The sequence below is a fragment of the Procambarus clarkii genome, chromosome 2 (genome assembly GCF_040958095.1).
Source record: "Procambarus clarkii isolate CNS0578487 chromosome 2, FALCON_Pclarkii_2.0, whole genome shotgun sequence".
In the NCBI taxonomy this organism is placed as follows: domain Eukaryota; kingdom Metazoa; phylum Arthropoda; class Malacostraca; order Decapoda; family Cambaridae; genus Procambarus; species Procambarus clarkii.
Window position 1 is genome coordinate 42,385,491 of NC_091151.1, and position 17,500 is coordinate 42,402,990.

The 17,500-nt window shown below is 38.8% G+C and overlaps 1 protein-coding gene across 1 annotated transcript in view; it reads right to left on the reverse strand.

The window, feature by feature from the left end:
- LOC123751906 (neural cell adhesion molecule 2) overlaps positions 1-17,500 on the reverse strand; it is a 159,626-nt gene that overhangs the window by 49,079 nt on the left and 93,047 nt on the right. The window contains exons 3-6 of the mRNA XM_069324903.1: positions 14,034-14,160; positions 12,686-12,873; positions 3,622-3,735; positions 2,737-2,940 (exon numbers count right to left, since the gene is read on the reverse strand). Coding sequence (XP_069181004.1) covers positions 2,737-2,940; positions 3,622-3,735; positions 12,686-12,873; positions 14,034-14,160 — 633 coding nt within the window. The remainder of the gene's footprint in view (positions 1-2,736; positions 2,941-3,621; positions 3,736-12,685; positions 12,874-14,033; positions 14,161-17,500) is intronic.

Sequence of the window (17,500 nt, forward strand, 5' to 3'; positions counted from 1 at the left end):
AAACTGTGAATGGAGTCAGCCTCCATCACATCACTTCCTAGTGCATTCCATTCTTTAACTACTCTGACACTGAATTTTTTTTCTAATATCTCTGTGGCTCATTTGGGAAATAAGTTTCCATCGGTGTCCCCTTGTTCGCGTTCCACCAGTGCTGAAAAGTTTCTCTTTGACCACCCAGTCAATTCCCCTGAGAATTTTGTAGGTGGTTATGATGTCTCCCCTTACTCTTCTGTTTTCCAGGGACGTGAGGTACATTTCATTCAGCCTTTCCTCGTAGCTCATACCTCTCAGTTCCGGGGCGAGTCTGGTGGCATACCGCTGAATCTTCTCAAACTTTGTCTTGTGTTTAACTCGGTATGGACTCCAGGCTGGAGCTGCATATTCCAGGATTGGTCTGACATAAGGGCTATACAGGGTCCTGAGCGATTCCTTACACAAGTTTCGAAAGGCAGTTCTTATGTTGGCCAGTCTAGCATATGCCGCTGATGATATCCTTTTGATGTGGGCCTCTGGGGACAGGTTCGGTGTGATATTAACCCCCAGATGTTTCTCTCTAACTCTTGCAGGATTTCATCTCCCAGATGGAACCCTGTGTTCAGCCTTCTGTTCCCTTCGCCTAATTTCATTACCTTACTCTTTTCCTGAGTTGAATTTTAGTAGCCATTTTCTAGACCATTCCTCCAGTTTGTCCAGATCATCCTGTAGTCTCTGTCTATCTTCATCTGTCTTGATTCTTCTCATAATTTTGTCATCATCAGAAAACATTGAAAGGAATGAGTCTATACCTTCTGGAAGATCGTTTTCACATATTAAAAACAGGATGGGTCCAAGTACAGAGCCCTATGAAACTCCGCTGGTGACATCTCGCCACTCTGATGTCTCCCTCCCTCACAGTTACTCGCGGTTTCCTGTTGCTTAGATACTCCCTTATCCACTGGAGCACCTTTCATTTTACTCCTGCCTGTTGCTCCAGCTTTTGTATCAGCGTTTTATGAGGTACTGTGTCAAAGGCTTTCTGACTGCCCATAAAATGCAACCTGCCCACCCTTCTCTTTCTTGCCTAATTTTTGTTGCTTGGTCATAAAATTCTATCCCCCTTCTGAGGCACAATTTACCATCTCTGAACCCATGCTGGTGATGTGTTACGAAAGCTATTTCCTTCCATGTGTGTGTGTGTGTGTGTGTGTGTGTGTGTGTGTGTGTGTGTGTGTGTGTGCAATCAATCGAGTACAATCATGAAGGCTTTGTTTTTTGCTACTTTGTTAATTGTTCTAATATTAGTATATTTTGGTATCAGTCTTTCCTGTAGACATATATTATTGAATGTGACCTTTAGGGTGAGACCATTGACTCTAGCGCGAATCTTCTCTATTTTCCTTACATTTTTCTTTACTGGAGAGGAAGTTGAAAAATTGACTCTCTAAGGTAAATTTTACCTTTTTTTGGGCCTGACGTTAAGAGATGAGTTTTGTTAGATGGGCTAAGAGATGACGTAAGAGATGCGTAAGAGATTAAGTATTATAGAATACGAGTGCATAAGACTCTGATAATATTGTTACATATGAATATTATTATACAATTATTTTCTGTATTCCAACTCGCTCTTTTATGTGTAGTTTGAACACAATTATTTCTTCCATTGTCAATATTTGTGTTACTAATTAAACCGGCTTGTTACCGGCACGCCAGAGTGTGTGGAGGGCCGTGGCGTCAGGGCCTGGTATCTAAATCAGTGTTAACAATGACTTTTCTAATTCCGGTTTTGAATCATTGCCATCAAGATTTCTAACCACTTCCTTGTAAGGAAAGCACACACACACACACTCACACTCACACACACATACACACACACACACACACACACACACACACACACACACACACACACACACACACACTGTAAGTTGTATACCCAGTTCATTGTACTGACACTTGAGAGTATACTTAACGGCATGGATTATCAGGAAAAAATATTTATTAGTAGTAGAAGTTTTAAAAGTGGTTTTGCCTCTAAATACAATACTCTCAATCTGCGGCTTTTTGATGGAAGCCTTTTAAGGTTGAAGGTTAGGTAATTATAGCTCGTGGAAGTGATATGAGGACCTGGGATAGGCCGGAGGGAAGGAACGCAGCCTAACCATTTGGACCGTAGGGATAGCTTGATGGTTCAGAGCGCATGATGCTGTACGATGGTCCGAAAGAATTAGTGAACACTTAAGTAGCACCTGCCGGTCACACCTCCCTACGGGGGACTCTTCGGTGTAATTACAATGATTATCATCCTCTTATTTTGTTAATTCTCTCTTCCTTGTGTGTGTGTGTGTGTGTGTGTGTGTGTGTGTGTGTGTGTGTGTGTGTGTGTGTGATACACACACCGAGGACGTCACTGTTGACCAAATGTCGAGATACATTTTAACAATTTAAGGGAATTAGTGCATTAGCTTTCCTAAGATTGTTAAAATTAATGCACCCGAGAATACTGCTGCCACTTCCATTCGGTCATTACCTTCATTATCTGTGTTCTTCTTTATTGTAGATTTAAACCTTCGTCTGTTGTATAACCTACTGCTCTCTCTCTCACTCCCTCTGTTTATATTTCTTGCCTTTCTCTCTCTTTGTGTTTGCTTTCTATTTCAATGTTCCATCCCTCTCTGTGCATGCTTGCCTCCCACCCCATCCCTCCCAGCATGCTCCCTCCCCCTCATTATATAAACACCCTCATTCCTGGCCACTCACAGAACATCTGGATCAGGATAGAGATGGTGACCGGGCCGGCTAGGTGGGTGTTGGCGGCCAGGCAGGTCACAGTTTGGTTGTGCCAATCTCGGGTCAGCCGCTCCACTCTCAGGTCATTGGACACCAGGTCAGGTCCCGTCTGGTGCCATGTGGCACTCAACTGCTCGCTGCTCCTCCACCAGGTGACGTTTGGCGACGGGGACCCTGAAGAAGCAGGATACGAAACACTTAGATCTTCATTACGAAACATGAGAAACTTTTAGAATTGTATTGATTTATTTAAATATGCATGGAATAACGAATGTAATTTTTATTTTATTTTTTACATACATTTTATTTTAAAACCTGTATGAACTTGAAGAAATATTTGAGATTAAAATACACAGTTATTTAAAACATCTTGAGAGATGATATTTGGAATAATTTATAATTAACTTGAGTTGATTAAGGATTTAGGAACTTTCGAGATTATTAATTTTGTACACAACTATGTTTATCGTTCAGACGGTCCTTAGGGTGAGGGACAAAGACAAAGAATGAGAAACAAAGACAAAGAATGAGACACACACAGAATGAGAGAGACGAAGAATGAGAGACAGGCACAGACTGTGAGACACAGACAAAGAATGACAAAGAAAGAATGAGGGAGAAATAATGAGAGTAGTATGAACATTAAGTGATGGAAAATGAAGGGAGAACGACCAACAGGAATGAAAGTGAGGATGAAGAGTAGAAAGAATGTTAGATGTTAGGCAAGAGAGCACACAGACAAGAGAGCACACAGACAAGAGAGCACACAGACAAGAGAACTCACAGACAAGAGTACACTTGGAAAGATCTCGGACAAAAGAAATCCCTCACCTGTGAAAGTGAGGGGTCACCTACCTCCCCTAGCCGTGCAGGTGAAGGTGATGGAGACACCTTCTCTGTACGGACCGAGGATCCCGTTGACAGGGTTGTCACCTTCACTGTCCACCACCTCCAGGCTGCTCGCTGGCTCTGTCACACCGAAACTCTTGACATTAATCTATGTTCTCCAGCACCATATTTACCTGTTCTTTATTAATATTTACCTGTCCTTTTATTAATATTTACCTGTCCTTTTATTAATATTTACCTGTCCTTTTATTAATATCTACCTGTCCTTTATTAAAATTTACCTGTCCTTTTATTAATATTTACCTGTCCTTTTATTAATATTTATCTGTCCTTTTATTAATATTTACCTGTCCCTTTATTAATATTTACCTGTCATTTTATTAATATTTATCTGTCCTTTAATTAATATTTACCTGTCCTTTTATTAATATTTACCTGTCCTTTTATTAATATTTACCTGTCCTTTTATTAATATTTACCTGTCCTTTTATTAATATTTATCTGTCCTTTAATTAATATTTACCTGTCCTTTTATTTGTATTTATTTGACTTTTATTAATATTTACCTGTCTTTTTTTAGTGTTTACCTGTCCTATTATTAGTGTTTTCCCGTTCTTTTATTAATATTTACCTGTCCTTTTATTAATATTTATCTGTCCTTTAATTAATATTTACCTGTCCTTTTATTAATATTTACCTGTCCTTTTATTTGTATTTATTTGACTTTTATTAATATTTTCCTGTCTTTTTTTAGTGTTTACCTGTCCTATTATTAGTGTTTTCCCGTTCTTTTTATTAGTATATACCTGTCCTTTTCTTTGACAATATTTATCTATTTTTTAATTGTTGATTTATAGCTCCAGTTCGATTGGTCAGAATTACCTGATATTACCTTGGTCAATATATTTTCTACAGTTTTGTTAGAATTGCCTGAGATTTTATTGGTCAATAATATCTGCAGTTTTATTGGTCAGAATTACATGAGGTTTTATTGATATGTATTACATGTGACCTTTATTGGTCAGAATGTAATGTTTTTCATTGGTCAAAATTATTTATGTCGTGTACCAGTCAGTATTACCCATTGTTTAATTAGTCATTATTTCCTGCTGTCGTATTGACGAATGTCATGTTGAATGCCAATTCGATCAATACGTCCAGCTTCTATTGCATTACGTTATGTTTTATTAGTCATCCTTTTACCCCCTTTATTTATTGGCTGGTATACGTTGGACTTTATTGTTCAATATATTTCATTTCATTTGCTATTTTAATCTAGGATTGTATTGGTCAGTGTGAGAGAACTGCTTTATACTAGGTGGCTTTTATTGATCTTTATTGTTTGTTTCGTATGTTGTATTATTCTTGTGTAATTTCTGGGTACTTCTTGTTTATTTCTGGGTACTTCTTGTTTATTTCTGGGTACTTCTTGTTTATTTCTGGGTACTTCTTGCTTATTTCTGGGTACTTCTTGCTTATTTCTGGGTACTTCTTGCTTATTTCTGGGTACTTCTTGTTTATTTCTGGGTACTTCTTGTTTATTTCTGGGTACTTCTTGTTTATTTCTGGGTACTTCTTGTTTATTTCTGGGTACTTCTTGTTTATTTCTGGGTACTTCTTGTTTATTTCTGGGTACTTCTTGTTTATTTCTGGGTACTTCTTGTTTATTTCTGGGTACTTCTTGTTTATTTCTGGGTATTTCTTGTTTATTTCTGGGTACTTCTTGTTTATTTCTGGGTACTTCTTGTTTATTTCTGGGTACTTCTTGTTTATTTCTGGGTACTTCTTGTTTATTTGTGAGTATTTCTTGTTTATTCATGACTTTTATATCTTGTTGTATTATTAGGTATTAATGCTTGTATTTTTGGCTTTTAATCTTGTTCTATTAATGCCTGTTTTACCTTGTATTATTGGATGTTAATATATATTGTTTACAATGTTGTTTAACTGAGGGAGCAGCTCGTGTTTTAAATTTTCAATTTAATATTGAGAGAAAATTGGAAATGCTTTTTCACCCGTGAGGTTATAAACCTGTGAAACTGCCTATTCGCCGAAACTGTAAATGCCATGACATCACTTCAATATCTAGAAGGAAATATGTCTCCAGAACAGTGGTTGGGAGGTGGGGTGGGGAGAGGGATCTCTGACAAGCCGCCGGGTTCTAGTCCCACTCACATAGTGGCCCTCAGGTAAATTAAATAATCATAGTGAAATGGGTGAGGTAAAATATTTCAGTGTTCTTTATGTCCTCTCGGAACGAACTGCATGCTAACCAGCTCTATACATTCTTCATGTGTAACCCACACACAGGGAACCCAATCTTCTTGGTATCATATTTTTCCACCCACAAGGAACCCAGTCCTCCTTTAGCCATCTTTTTCCATACCAGAAACTCAACCATCTTTCTCCAAACACAAGGAACTCAGTGCTCATTGTACCATCTTTCTCCAAACACAAGGAACTCAGTGCTCATTGTACCATCTTTCTCCAAACACAAGGAACTCAGTGCTCATTGTACCATCTTTCTCCAAACACAAGGAACTCAGTGCTCATTGTACCATCTTTCTCCAAACACAAGGAACTCAGTGCTCATTGTACCATCTTTCTCCAAACACAAGGAACTCAGTGCTCATTGTACCATCTTTCTCCAAACACAAGGAACTCAGTGCTCATTGTACCATCTTTCTCCAAACACAAGGAACTCAGTGCTCATTGTACCATCTTTCTCCAAACACAAGGAACTCAGTGCTCATTGTACCATCTTTCTCCAAACACAAGGAACTCAGTGCTCATTGTACCATCTTTCTCCAAACACAAGGAACTCAGAGCTCATTGTACCATTTTCATCCACACTCATGGCAGCCAGTCCTCCTTGTACCATCATAATCCACCCACACAATGAACCCAACTATCCTTTAAGCACCCCATCTTCCCTTCACATACAAGGCGTTTACCCCTCATTGTCCTGCCTCATTCTCAGCTCACTGGAGGCAAAGAGCCCTCTTTCTGTCAGTCCTTCACTCTGTACCTCACCTCGATCCAGAGAAAGAGAGAGAGAGAGGGAGGGAGGGAGATAATAGAAGGACGTAGATGCAAATTCCATCGTCTCTGTTTCTAGGTTTCCACATTCCGGGTCAACCTGATGAAAAATGTCCTTTGAATTTTGCTCTCTCTCTCGAGAGAGTATGCCAAGTTCATAGCCGCACTCAACAAAGGTGGTTTGCTTGCTTCAGGTTAAGAGAGTGCGTGTGTGTGTGTGTGTGAGAGAGAGAGAGAGAGAGAGAGAGAGAGAGAGAGAGAGAGAGAGAGAGAGAGAGAGAGAGAGAGAGAGACAGACAGACGGAGATGAGACAGACATCGCATAAATACATTCATACACACACACACACACACACACACACACACACACACACACACACACACACACACACACACAAGCGCAGCATATCAGCTCAGACTGAATCTTCACACAGCGACCGTCTCAACCCAACTGAACGCTCTCCCTCAACACCATGTAAAAGTTCCGATCATTTTACCTGCACACGTATTCAATTTATTACCATTTCACTCGACTATTTTTATTGCAGCATTTTGTATTTTATTATGTAGAACATGCGGAAATCATTAAATTACATGAATTATGTATTTTAGAAGGTATTTTATCATCAGTGCTCTATGAGAGGTATAACAAAACCATTACTTTGCAGCATGATGAAACAGGAAATATATGCACTTGGCAAATGGTTTTTATGGTAACATTTTGTAATGAAAACCTCATAATTGTACTGTATTTAATACTCACAGCTCATTGGACGAGGCAGTATTTAAACTTAACAGTTCATTGGTTCTGGGCATATTTTGCACTCACACCTCATTGGCAGTTGCAATGTTTAAAACTAATACCTCATTGCCTGTGGCAATTTTGAAAGCTAATAATTCACCGGATGAGGCAGGTTTTAAAAGTTTGAGCGCGCTGGCTATAGTAAGTAATATATATATATATATATATATATATATATATATATATATATATATATATATATATATATATATATATATATAGATATATAGATATATATATATATATATATACTAATAGCTCATTGACACTATACATTTTGTATACTAACAACACAATGATTCTGGCAATATTCTATACAGTAGTTCATTGGTTGTGATAATATTTCATTCTAACAGATTATTGGCTGTGGCAACATTGTATACCATGAGCTCATTGGCTGTGGCAACATTGTATACTATGAACTCATTGGCTGTGGCAACATTGTATACCATGAGCTCATTGGCTGTGGCAACATTGTATACTATGAACTCATTGGCTGTGGCAACATTGTATACCATGAGCTCATTGGCTGTGGCAACATTGTATACCATGAGCTCATTGGCTGTGGCAACATTGTATACTATGAACTCATTGGCTGTGGCAACATTGTATACCATGAGCTCATTGGCTGTGGCAACATTGTATACCATGAGCTCATTGGCTGTGGCCATACTTGTCAATCATTCATATGCCTGTTCAGTGGCTGACAGGTATATGAATCCGTCATATGCAAACAACACGTATTTTGATCCCCGTTCACAGTTTTTTGTGCCATTTCTTTTCACAGTCGCTTGTTTTAAAATTTGCAGCGAGGCTTGTTTAAATTACGATTATTTTTATGGCCACTTTATAACGATGGAGTAATTAGGTGAATTAGAATTCTGTTACTATGTACGTATTTGTGCGTTCAGTATTGACTAATCCTCCTTGTTTTGATTATAAACACTTCTTATTTAGCTTCGGGTCCTGCCCGAAACACTATGCACCTTAATGGCTTTGTAAGAATATATTGATCACAAGCATATATACTTTATAAGTATATAGCTATTTATATACTTTCGTAATTTGTAATTGATTGTGTTGGGGGGACAGGGAGCCAGTTTATACATGCAGTACATGTGAGGCTTATATCGAAGTTATAGAACTGGACACGCCAAGGGAAATGGAGGTCCTGGCTGACCGGGTTCGAATCCTTCATGGGTCAAGAGTTTTCTGATGCATGCTAGCTTGGGGACCATTCAAGCTTGACGCATATATATATGTGTGTGTGTGTATATATATATATATATATATATATATATATATATATATATATATATATATATATATATATATATATATATATAATATAAAAAGAGAGATCTCCAGAGCAACAATGAATGACCTCTTTAATGTCTAACAAAACAAAATAGGAACTACTCTTGGACTCCGACTCTGTTTCATTTTCCTAAAAGATAAATTACAGCTGTGTGGCAGTTAGGGAGGGACACAAGGCCAGGGATCTCGTTAAGAAGCTATCTAATGGGGGCCAACCCTTTGAATCTTTGGGAATTGAACGCCGAGATGCAAAATGCGAAGTCGTCGCTGTACCAACCATTTTAAGACGTTAGGTCTGTACAAATGTGTGTTTTGATTCACCGTTTCATTATGACCGGAGAACAGAATTTATGGTATGAAAATGCCGAAGAAACACTCAAATTTCAGCATCTAGTTTGGCTTCGATGAAAGCTTTTCTTAAATTCATTATTAACACTTAGGCCAATATTAGATACTTAAATATTAGATATTAAAACTTTGGCCAATATTAGATACTTAAATATTAGATATTAAAACTTTTGCCAATATTAGATACTTAAATATTAGATATTAAAACTTAGGCCAATATTAGATACTTAAATATTAGATATTAAAACTTTGGCCAATATTAGATACTTAAATATTAGATATTAAAACTTTGGCCAATATTAGATACTTAAATATTAGATATTAAAACTTAGGTCAATATTAGATACTAGATACTTAAAATGCAGGGATATATTGCTTAATTTAAAAAACACAAATTACGAGCTATAAATATTTAGTAAATTTAAAGCATTGCCTCATATTTTGTGTCGTAAAATCAACTTCCAAGACGAATAGAAGACTTTAAACAATTATTTGCATTTTGATTCCTCTTAATAGGAAGTCATTTATATCGGCTGATTATATCGGAGAGTAGACACGAGGCATCGGTCCCTCACTCTCGTGCTGTATGAAGGGGTTAATTTAGTAGCGGCGCTCGTGGGGGCTGATACTCAAATGTTGCAGTGGAATTATTTGTGAGGGTGAAATGTTGTTAATGAAATTGTCCCTCACGGTAAGCTTAATTAAAACATTGTTCGCTGCATATAAAATTTGAGGGGTGTTGAACAGGTGCGTGCGTTTGTTTAGTTGATGTTTGTGTGTACTCGCATATTTGTACTCGCCTATTTGTGCTTGCGGGGGTTGAGCTCTGGCTCTTTGGTCCCGCTTCTCAACTGTCAATTAACTGGTGAACAGGTTCCTGAGCCCACTGGGCTCTATCATATCTACACTTGAAACTGTGTATGGAGTCAGCCTCCACCACATCACTTCCTAATGCATTCCATTTGTCACCACTCTGACACTTAAAAGTTATTTCTAATATCTCTGTGGCTCATTTGGGCACTCAATTTCCACCTGTGTCTCCTAGTGCGTGTGCCCCTTTTGTTAAATAGCCTGTTTTTATCTACCCCTATCAATTCCTTTGAGAATCTTGTATGTGGTGATCATGATCCCCCTAACTCTTCTGTCTTCCAGCGACGTGAGGTTTAATTCCCTTAGTCTCTCCTCGTAGCTCATACCTCTCAGCTCGGGTACTAGTCTGGCGGCAAACCTTTGAACCTTTTCCAGCTTAGTCTTATGCTTGACTAGATATGGACTCCATGCTGGAGATGTATATTCCAGGATTGGTCTGACATATGTGGTATACGTGGTAAGTCAATATCGTTCTCCCAGTAGCTATTTCTCTGACCATCTCTGCAGCTTGTTCAAGTCATCTTAAAGGATCCTACAATCCTCAACTGTCACAACTCGTCTCATTAATTTCGCGTTATCCGCAGCGAACATCGACGTATAGGACTCGACTCCTGTAGACATGTCGTTTACGTATATATGAAATAGAACTGGTCCCAGCACCGATCCTTGAGGTACTCGTTTCCGTTCGCCAGACTGACTTCTCGCTCGCTTACCGTTACTCTGTTGACTCTTGCCTGTTAAGTAACTCCTTACCCAAGCTCGGGCTTTTCCGCTTACTCCCTCCTGTCTTCCAAGTTTGAATAACGGTCTCCTGTACGGTACTGTATCAAAGACTTTTTGGCAGTCCAGAAATATGCAGTTTGCCCAACCTTCCCTGTCCTGCCTTATTCTTGTTATTTCACCGTAGAATTCCATAAGGTTTGTTAGGCATGATTTCCCTTTCCTGAACCCGTGTTGGTGTTTGTTTACAAACCAAAGACAGGTTACAAAGTGTGCAGCCAGTCTTAAATTGATAATTATTTGTAATACTTTACAGGGGACGCTTGTTAGTGATACTGGTGTGTAGTTAAATGCCACCTTCCTGTACAAACACGTATATGTGTATTTTTAACCCCTAACTCGTGAAGGTGTAATTTTTCAAAGCACTCCCAACGTTCTCAAATAATTCATGATAAATGGTCTAGTATTCATGGAGGTTTTATGTAGATGAATTAAAGAGCACTCGCACTCATTCAAAACATTTGCTGGTATATATATATATATATATATATATATATATATATATATATATATATATATATATATATATATATATAATATTCGTACCTAGTAGCCAGAACGTAGTTCTATGCCTACTATGCAAGGCCCGATTTGCCTAATAAGCCAAGTTTTCATGAATTAATTGTTTTTCGACTACCTAACCTACCAAACCTAACCTAACCTAACTTTTTCGGCTACCTAACCTAACCTATAAAGATAGGTTAGGTTAGGTTAGGTAGGGTTGGTTAGGTTCGGTCATATATCTACGTTAATTTTAACTGCAATAAAAAAAAATTGACCTCATATGTAATGAAATGGGTAGCTTTATCATTTCATAAGAAAAAAATTAGAGGAAATATATTAAGGAAAACTTGGCTTATTAGGCAAATCGGGCCTTGCATAGTAGGCTGAGAAGTGCGTTCTGGCTACTAGGTACGACATATATACATATAGTAATGGCTTGGTGCTTTTTCCTGATAGTTCCCTTCAATAGATGTTTATGGGTATTTTCAAACACTAATATTGTACATAAGAGCATACAACAACTGCGAGTTGAGGCGAGGCAGGGCACCAGGAGGTACTGGTTGTATACCAGATCATAACATAACAAAAGAGTTACTTGTGGTGGTTTTCCTTTCAGATGATAACTCATCCATTGAAAGTAAACGTTGAGTTCCACTGTTTGTGACTCTTCTTTCTGTGGTATGACGCCTTGACGGTCGGTGATTGGCACAAACGGTAGGGCTTCTTATTTTCTACCAAATTGAATTAATTCTTTCTTTTTGTACTGCCACAGTTGGCAAGCTGGTATGCGTTATGCAGTGTTTTGTAAATATAAACTTTGCTCCTGTAGACTCTATCTGACTGGCTTTGTATTTCCAGAAATTACAAGAAAATGGATTGTCAAAAGCGTCTCACGTAGACCAAAGTTTCTCACATAGACCAAAGTATCTCACATACAGTGGACCACCATAAATGAGAAGTAATTTAGTGTTGCAAGGAAGTATGACGTGAGAGCTCTTCAAGGTGTCATTCTGTTTGATTAAATCAATACATTTAAACACAGATGAAACCTGACATTACATAAGGTTATTCATCTAATTAAAATAAAATCTTCCATAATAATCCTTAATGCAGGCTGTAGGTGATGAATGACTTGGAAAGACTCGGCACTTCTTTTGATAAATGATGGTATCCAAACACACTGGCATTGCATTTAAAAGTTCAACATAAAGTGTGTATTGAGTCACCTAAAAGTACATCTATGAGTGTGTGTTTGTGTGTATATATTCTCACATACATGCATGTATATATGTATGCATGTGAATGTTTGAGCAGTTGTATGTATTTGTATGGTCTATTAAGACGCTGGTCTACCAGCTGCAACCCAAACACCCCAATGGACGATCGACCCCATGCGCTTACCCCACTTACCAATGATGGTGAGATTGACGAAGTTGGTGTGGGTCGGGGACTTGAAGAAGTCGACCCTGCACTCGTACACGGCGGCCTGGGACACCGTCAGGTTGTGGAGGGTGAGGGTGGCGGCCCCGCGACTCACCGTCAGCGTCCCTTCATTTTGTTTGATGTCGGAGCGCATCTGTGGTACCCGGCCGTCGTGGCTGTGGCGGCCGGCAGGCGGGAAGGGCAGGCACCAGAGGACAGGACGGGAGAGAGAGAGAGAGATATTAACACGCTCCATGAATCAGTGTCGCTGCATCAGTAGAAGTGCTCCTTAATATAAAGCCAATATATTTATTTGAAAGAATTCGTACTGAGTCTAAGCATTATATATATATATATATATATATATATATATATATATATATATATATATATATATATATATATATATATATATATATATATATATAATACACACACACACACACACACACACACACGAGTCTCCTAAACATATATACAAGTGTATATGAAGCTACCTCAGCAGCTTTCTTATATTCTTATAAGAATATAGAAAAGTTACCCTAGGCTTCACATTTATGAAAGCAGATTATACAAATAATGCCTGATAGGCTGCTTTTAGTAAGAGATATTTTCTGTGAATCGGGAGTATCGAGATCTTTCTCAGATGCCTCGAATATTAACACGTCTATGAAAACATTTATTTTTCTTCTATCCTTTTAAAGATTGCCTTAATGAAATATTAAACTCATGAGTGTGGCGTGTAGGAACCGACACACGAGTCAGGCCGTGTAGTGTGACGATTGGTGAGTGCAGGAGACTCACCTCAACAACTATATAGGACCAGGGGCTAACCTCACAACTGGAGTGTGTCGGGGAGCTCACCAGACAACTGGAGTGTGTCGGGGAGCTCACCAGACAACTGGAGTGTGTCGGGGAGCTCACCAGACAACTGGAGTGTGTCGGGGGGCTAACCTCACAACTGGAGTGTGTCGGGGAGCTCACCAGACAACTGGAGTGTGTCGGGGGAGCTCACCAGACAACTGGAGTGTGTCGGGGGGCTAACCTCACAACTGGAGTGTGTCGGGAAGCTCACCAGACAACTGGAGTGTGTCGGGGAGCTCACCAGACAACTGGAGTGTGTCGGGGAGCTCACCAGACAAATGGAGTGTGTCGGGGAGCTCACCAGACTACTGAAAAGTGTCGGGAGAGCTGAGTGGTGCTTGAAGACCACATGAAGTTGTCTGTTCGCATGAAGACAGGGCATAGGTACCGATACTATAACTAGGACTCTTCACTCACACGGGTATTGACCTGACTTGCCTGGCTTGCCTGGCTTAGGGCGGGGAGTACTCACCTGAAGACTGGCGTCCGGCCGCCTCTCTTGTACCAGAGGATGAGCTTGGGTCTGTCCCCTGGGGTGCGGGGGTTGAGGTAGCAGGGCAGGTCACTGGAGCGGCCCGCCACCCCCGTCACAGACCACACTGAAATAAACAAACAAACAACGGTGAAGGATCATAATGCTTTGATACGCCATAACATTAAGTGCAAACAATGTGAAAACAATAAGAGCTTCAAGTGTAAGTAATAAGAACAAGTGTTAACAAGAGATTCAATTATAAATCATAACAGCATCAAGTGTAAGCAATAACACCTTCAACTGTAAACAATAGTTTTATCAGGAGTAAACAATAAAGCATTGCATCCGGCTTGCATACCAATGTGCATGAGGAATAGGCTCCAGAAGATGAGAGGAAATGTCAGCAATGTGGAGACATGACCACTACAAAATTATCTAACACAGCGCAAAGTTGCAAACCAAACAAGAATTCAACTAAGACTGAACAGAGCAGAAGACGTTGTTAAACATTCTGGGCATAATGTTACAGAAGAGAATATACGAGTCATAAACAATCATACACGGCCTAAGTAAGAAACGAGAAAAGAGTAACACTAAGTGAGCCAGCCAGAGGCTTAGGGCCTACGAAGAAATATCTCTGCAAAAACAAAAACAAAAAACAAATGAAGTGTAAAGAATAATATCACGTTTCAACAAAAACAACATGTATAAACAACCAAAATATAAAGTGTAAACAATCGTACTATTTGGAAGCAATAACTTCTTCATGTATAAACAAAAACATTATGTGTAAACAAAGGCATTAAAATACAAACAATAATAACATGTATAAAAAAAATAACTTTCAAGGTTAAAATTAACATCATGTCCGAACAATAAGAACATCAAGAGTTAACAGTATAAACATCTTGTAATGACAATAACAGCCTCGAAAGCATTCAATATACCCGGTTACATATACATAACAAATCATTGCAAATCTCCCAAAAGCGCGATTCCCATAAAATTTATGTACGAGTATTATGTACATGTATAAACCTTAGTTCCAGGTCACGAATCACAACAATAACTTCTGTATATTTTCAATACCAGGTCGTTAACGCTCGTGCATTACAGCGTTGCGCTGTTAATTGCACTAATTACATAAATTATAATACTGTTTCTGTAAAAAAATATAATTGTTTTGATTTCACACTAGGTGGTAAATATTTACAATTAAAAATGTTCTATAAAGTTTACTTTGTTTTTCATAATTGTTGAGGAATGTTTTTGTAAATTCTTGAGAGAAAGTAGTTGTTGTCTTTTATTACAAGATTACAGTTATTTAATTTGTGTATTAATGATAGATTTTGCGTGCTCGGAGTTCAAAATATTGTGTGATCAAATTAAGTTTGATTTAATTTTCCAAACCTCGAACCTGAAATGGGAGAGGAGTCAGCTATTCACAAATCGTCACTATCCACGAATCAAAGAGAAGCAGAAGATTCAGTCATTCTAAATAATATATATATATATATATATATATATATATATATATATATATATATATATATATATATATATATATATATATATATATAATATATATATTATAATATACTAGCTGTATCCGGCCACACGTTGCTGAGCCACACAAACCGTCCCCTGTCTCCCAACCATTCCTCACTCCCCCGTCCCCTCGTCCTCCCTACTATCTCCCTCTCCCCTATCCCTTTGCCCTCCCAACCATTCTCCATTCCCCTCGTCCCCACCATCCCCAACTCCCCTGTCCCCTCGTCCTCCCCCACTATTACCCCCCTCCCTTGTCCCCTCATCCTCCCCACCATCCCTCTACTTTGTATTTCGTAGGAAATGTTTTGTAGGAAATTTAGGTAATGATATTTCCTTCTCTAATGCTAAACCTGACCTGTTGTTTTGGCCCGCACACACTTAATTCACAATCAGATAAAGGACTATATAGCAGTCTCCGTGGTGTAGTGGTAAGACACTCGCCTGGCGTTCCGCGAGCGCTATGTCATGGGTTCGTATCCTGGCCGGGGAGGATTTACTGGGCGCAATTCCTTAACTGTAGCCTCTGTTTAACGCAACAGTAAAATGTGTACTTGGATGAAAAAACGATTCTTCGCGGCAGGGGATCGTATTCCAGGGACCATAGGATTAAGGACTTGCCCGAAACGCTACGCGTACTAGTGGCTCTACAAGAATGTCGCAACTCTTGTATATGTCTCAAAAAAAATAAATAAATAAATAAACACACGATTTCATATAAAACTGAAAGACGATTTCCGTTTTTTGCTCTGGATATTGGCTAAATGAGAAAAAAAAAACCATCACACATGCAACAAGTTGAAATCTGTAGCAATATATTTAGTGACTTCCTATGAACAGCAGGATAATCATATTTCACAGAAATTCAGAATTTATCCAGTGATAGGTGAGTGAATCTCAATTGAAAGATCAGGTCACAGCTAACAAACTTCTTCCTCATCTCTTAAAGTGAAGTTGTGAGGATGGGCATGAAATTCAGTGTATGGATCTCTCACCCAATCATACACTTGTGCTGAAAAAAAGATGGAAAAATTATGTTAAAATTTCATAAATTCTTCCAAATGGGTTTCAGGAAGACTTGAAATTATCTTATAATCTTCTTAATTCTTAAGCCTCAGCAGTAGTTGAAACATTTCAAGATGTCATTTTCAAACATGTTTTTTTCCAGTGATTCAGCCTTCCTTTAAATCAAGGAATCTTGCCACTTAAATCAACATATTTTTCTCTCGGACCTTGCAGTGACATGTTCAACTGATTCATGTAATGAGAAATGTCTGCCACGTAGGCCAGGTTCCGCCACCATTCATCATCTTCAAAGTAGTTGGCAAAATCTGGCCTAATTGTTTTCTTGAAATACTGCGGCAATTCATCTTTCAGTTCGAACACCGTGTTTAAACCCTTCCTCGACTAAGTCACTGGATTTCTGTGTGAACCAAGATATTGATGTGCTTTTGTCACGTTTTCAATCAGCTTTTGTAAACATTGTGGAGTGAACTGGTCATTGTTTAATAAACATGACCATTTTTTGAGGCATCATATAAATCTATTTTCAATTCAACTTCAAAAGATTTTGAAATCAGCACTTCCCGGCGAAGAAAGCAGAATGTTGTGACAACAAAATATTTTTGTTTTACAAGGAAAACAAAACCTGTTTTTGAGCCAACCATTGATGCGGAATCATCAATACAGATCTCTTATCCATATGGAACACTACATCTTCCCCCCCCCCCCCCGTGACCTCTCGCGGAGGTCACGGCGAGGGAGGGGTGGGGGGGGGGGGGGAGGGTGAGAGGTGGGGGAGAGTTGGGGGGGGGGGGTTCAACGGTTTAAACGGTTGAAAATGCAACCGTTTCACAACCCCTGTTGAGAAACTGCGCAATAAAGTATCATATATTGACCTGGATGTGCCTTTCTCT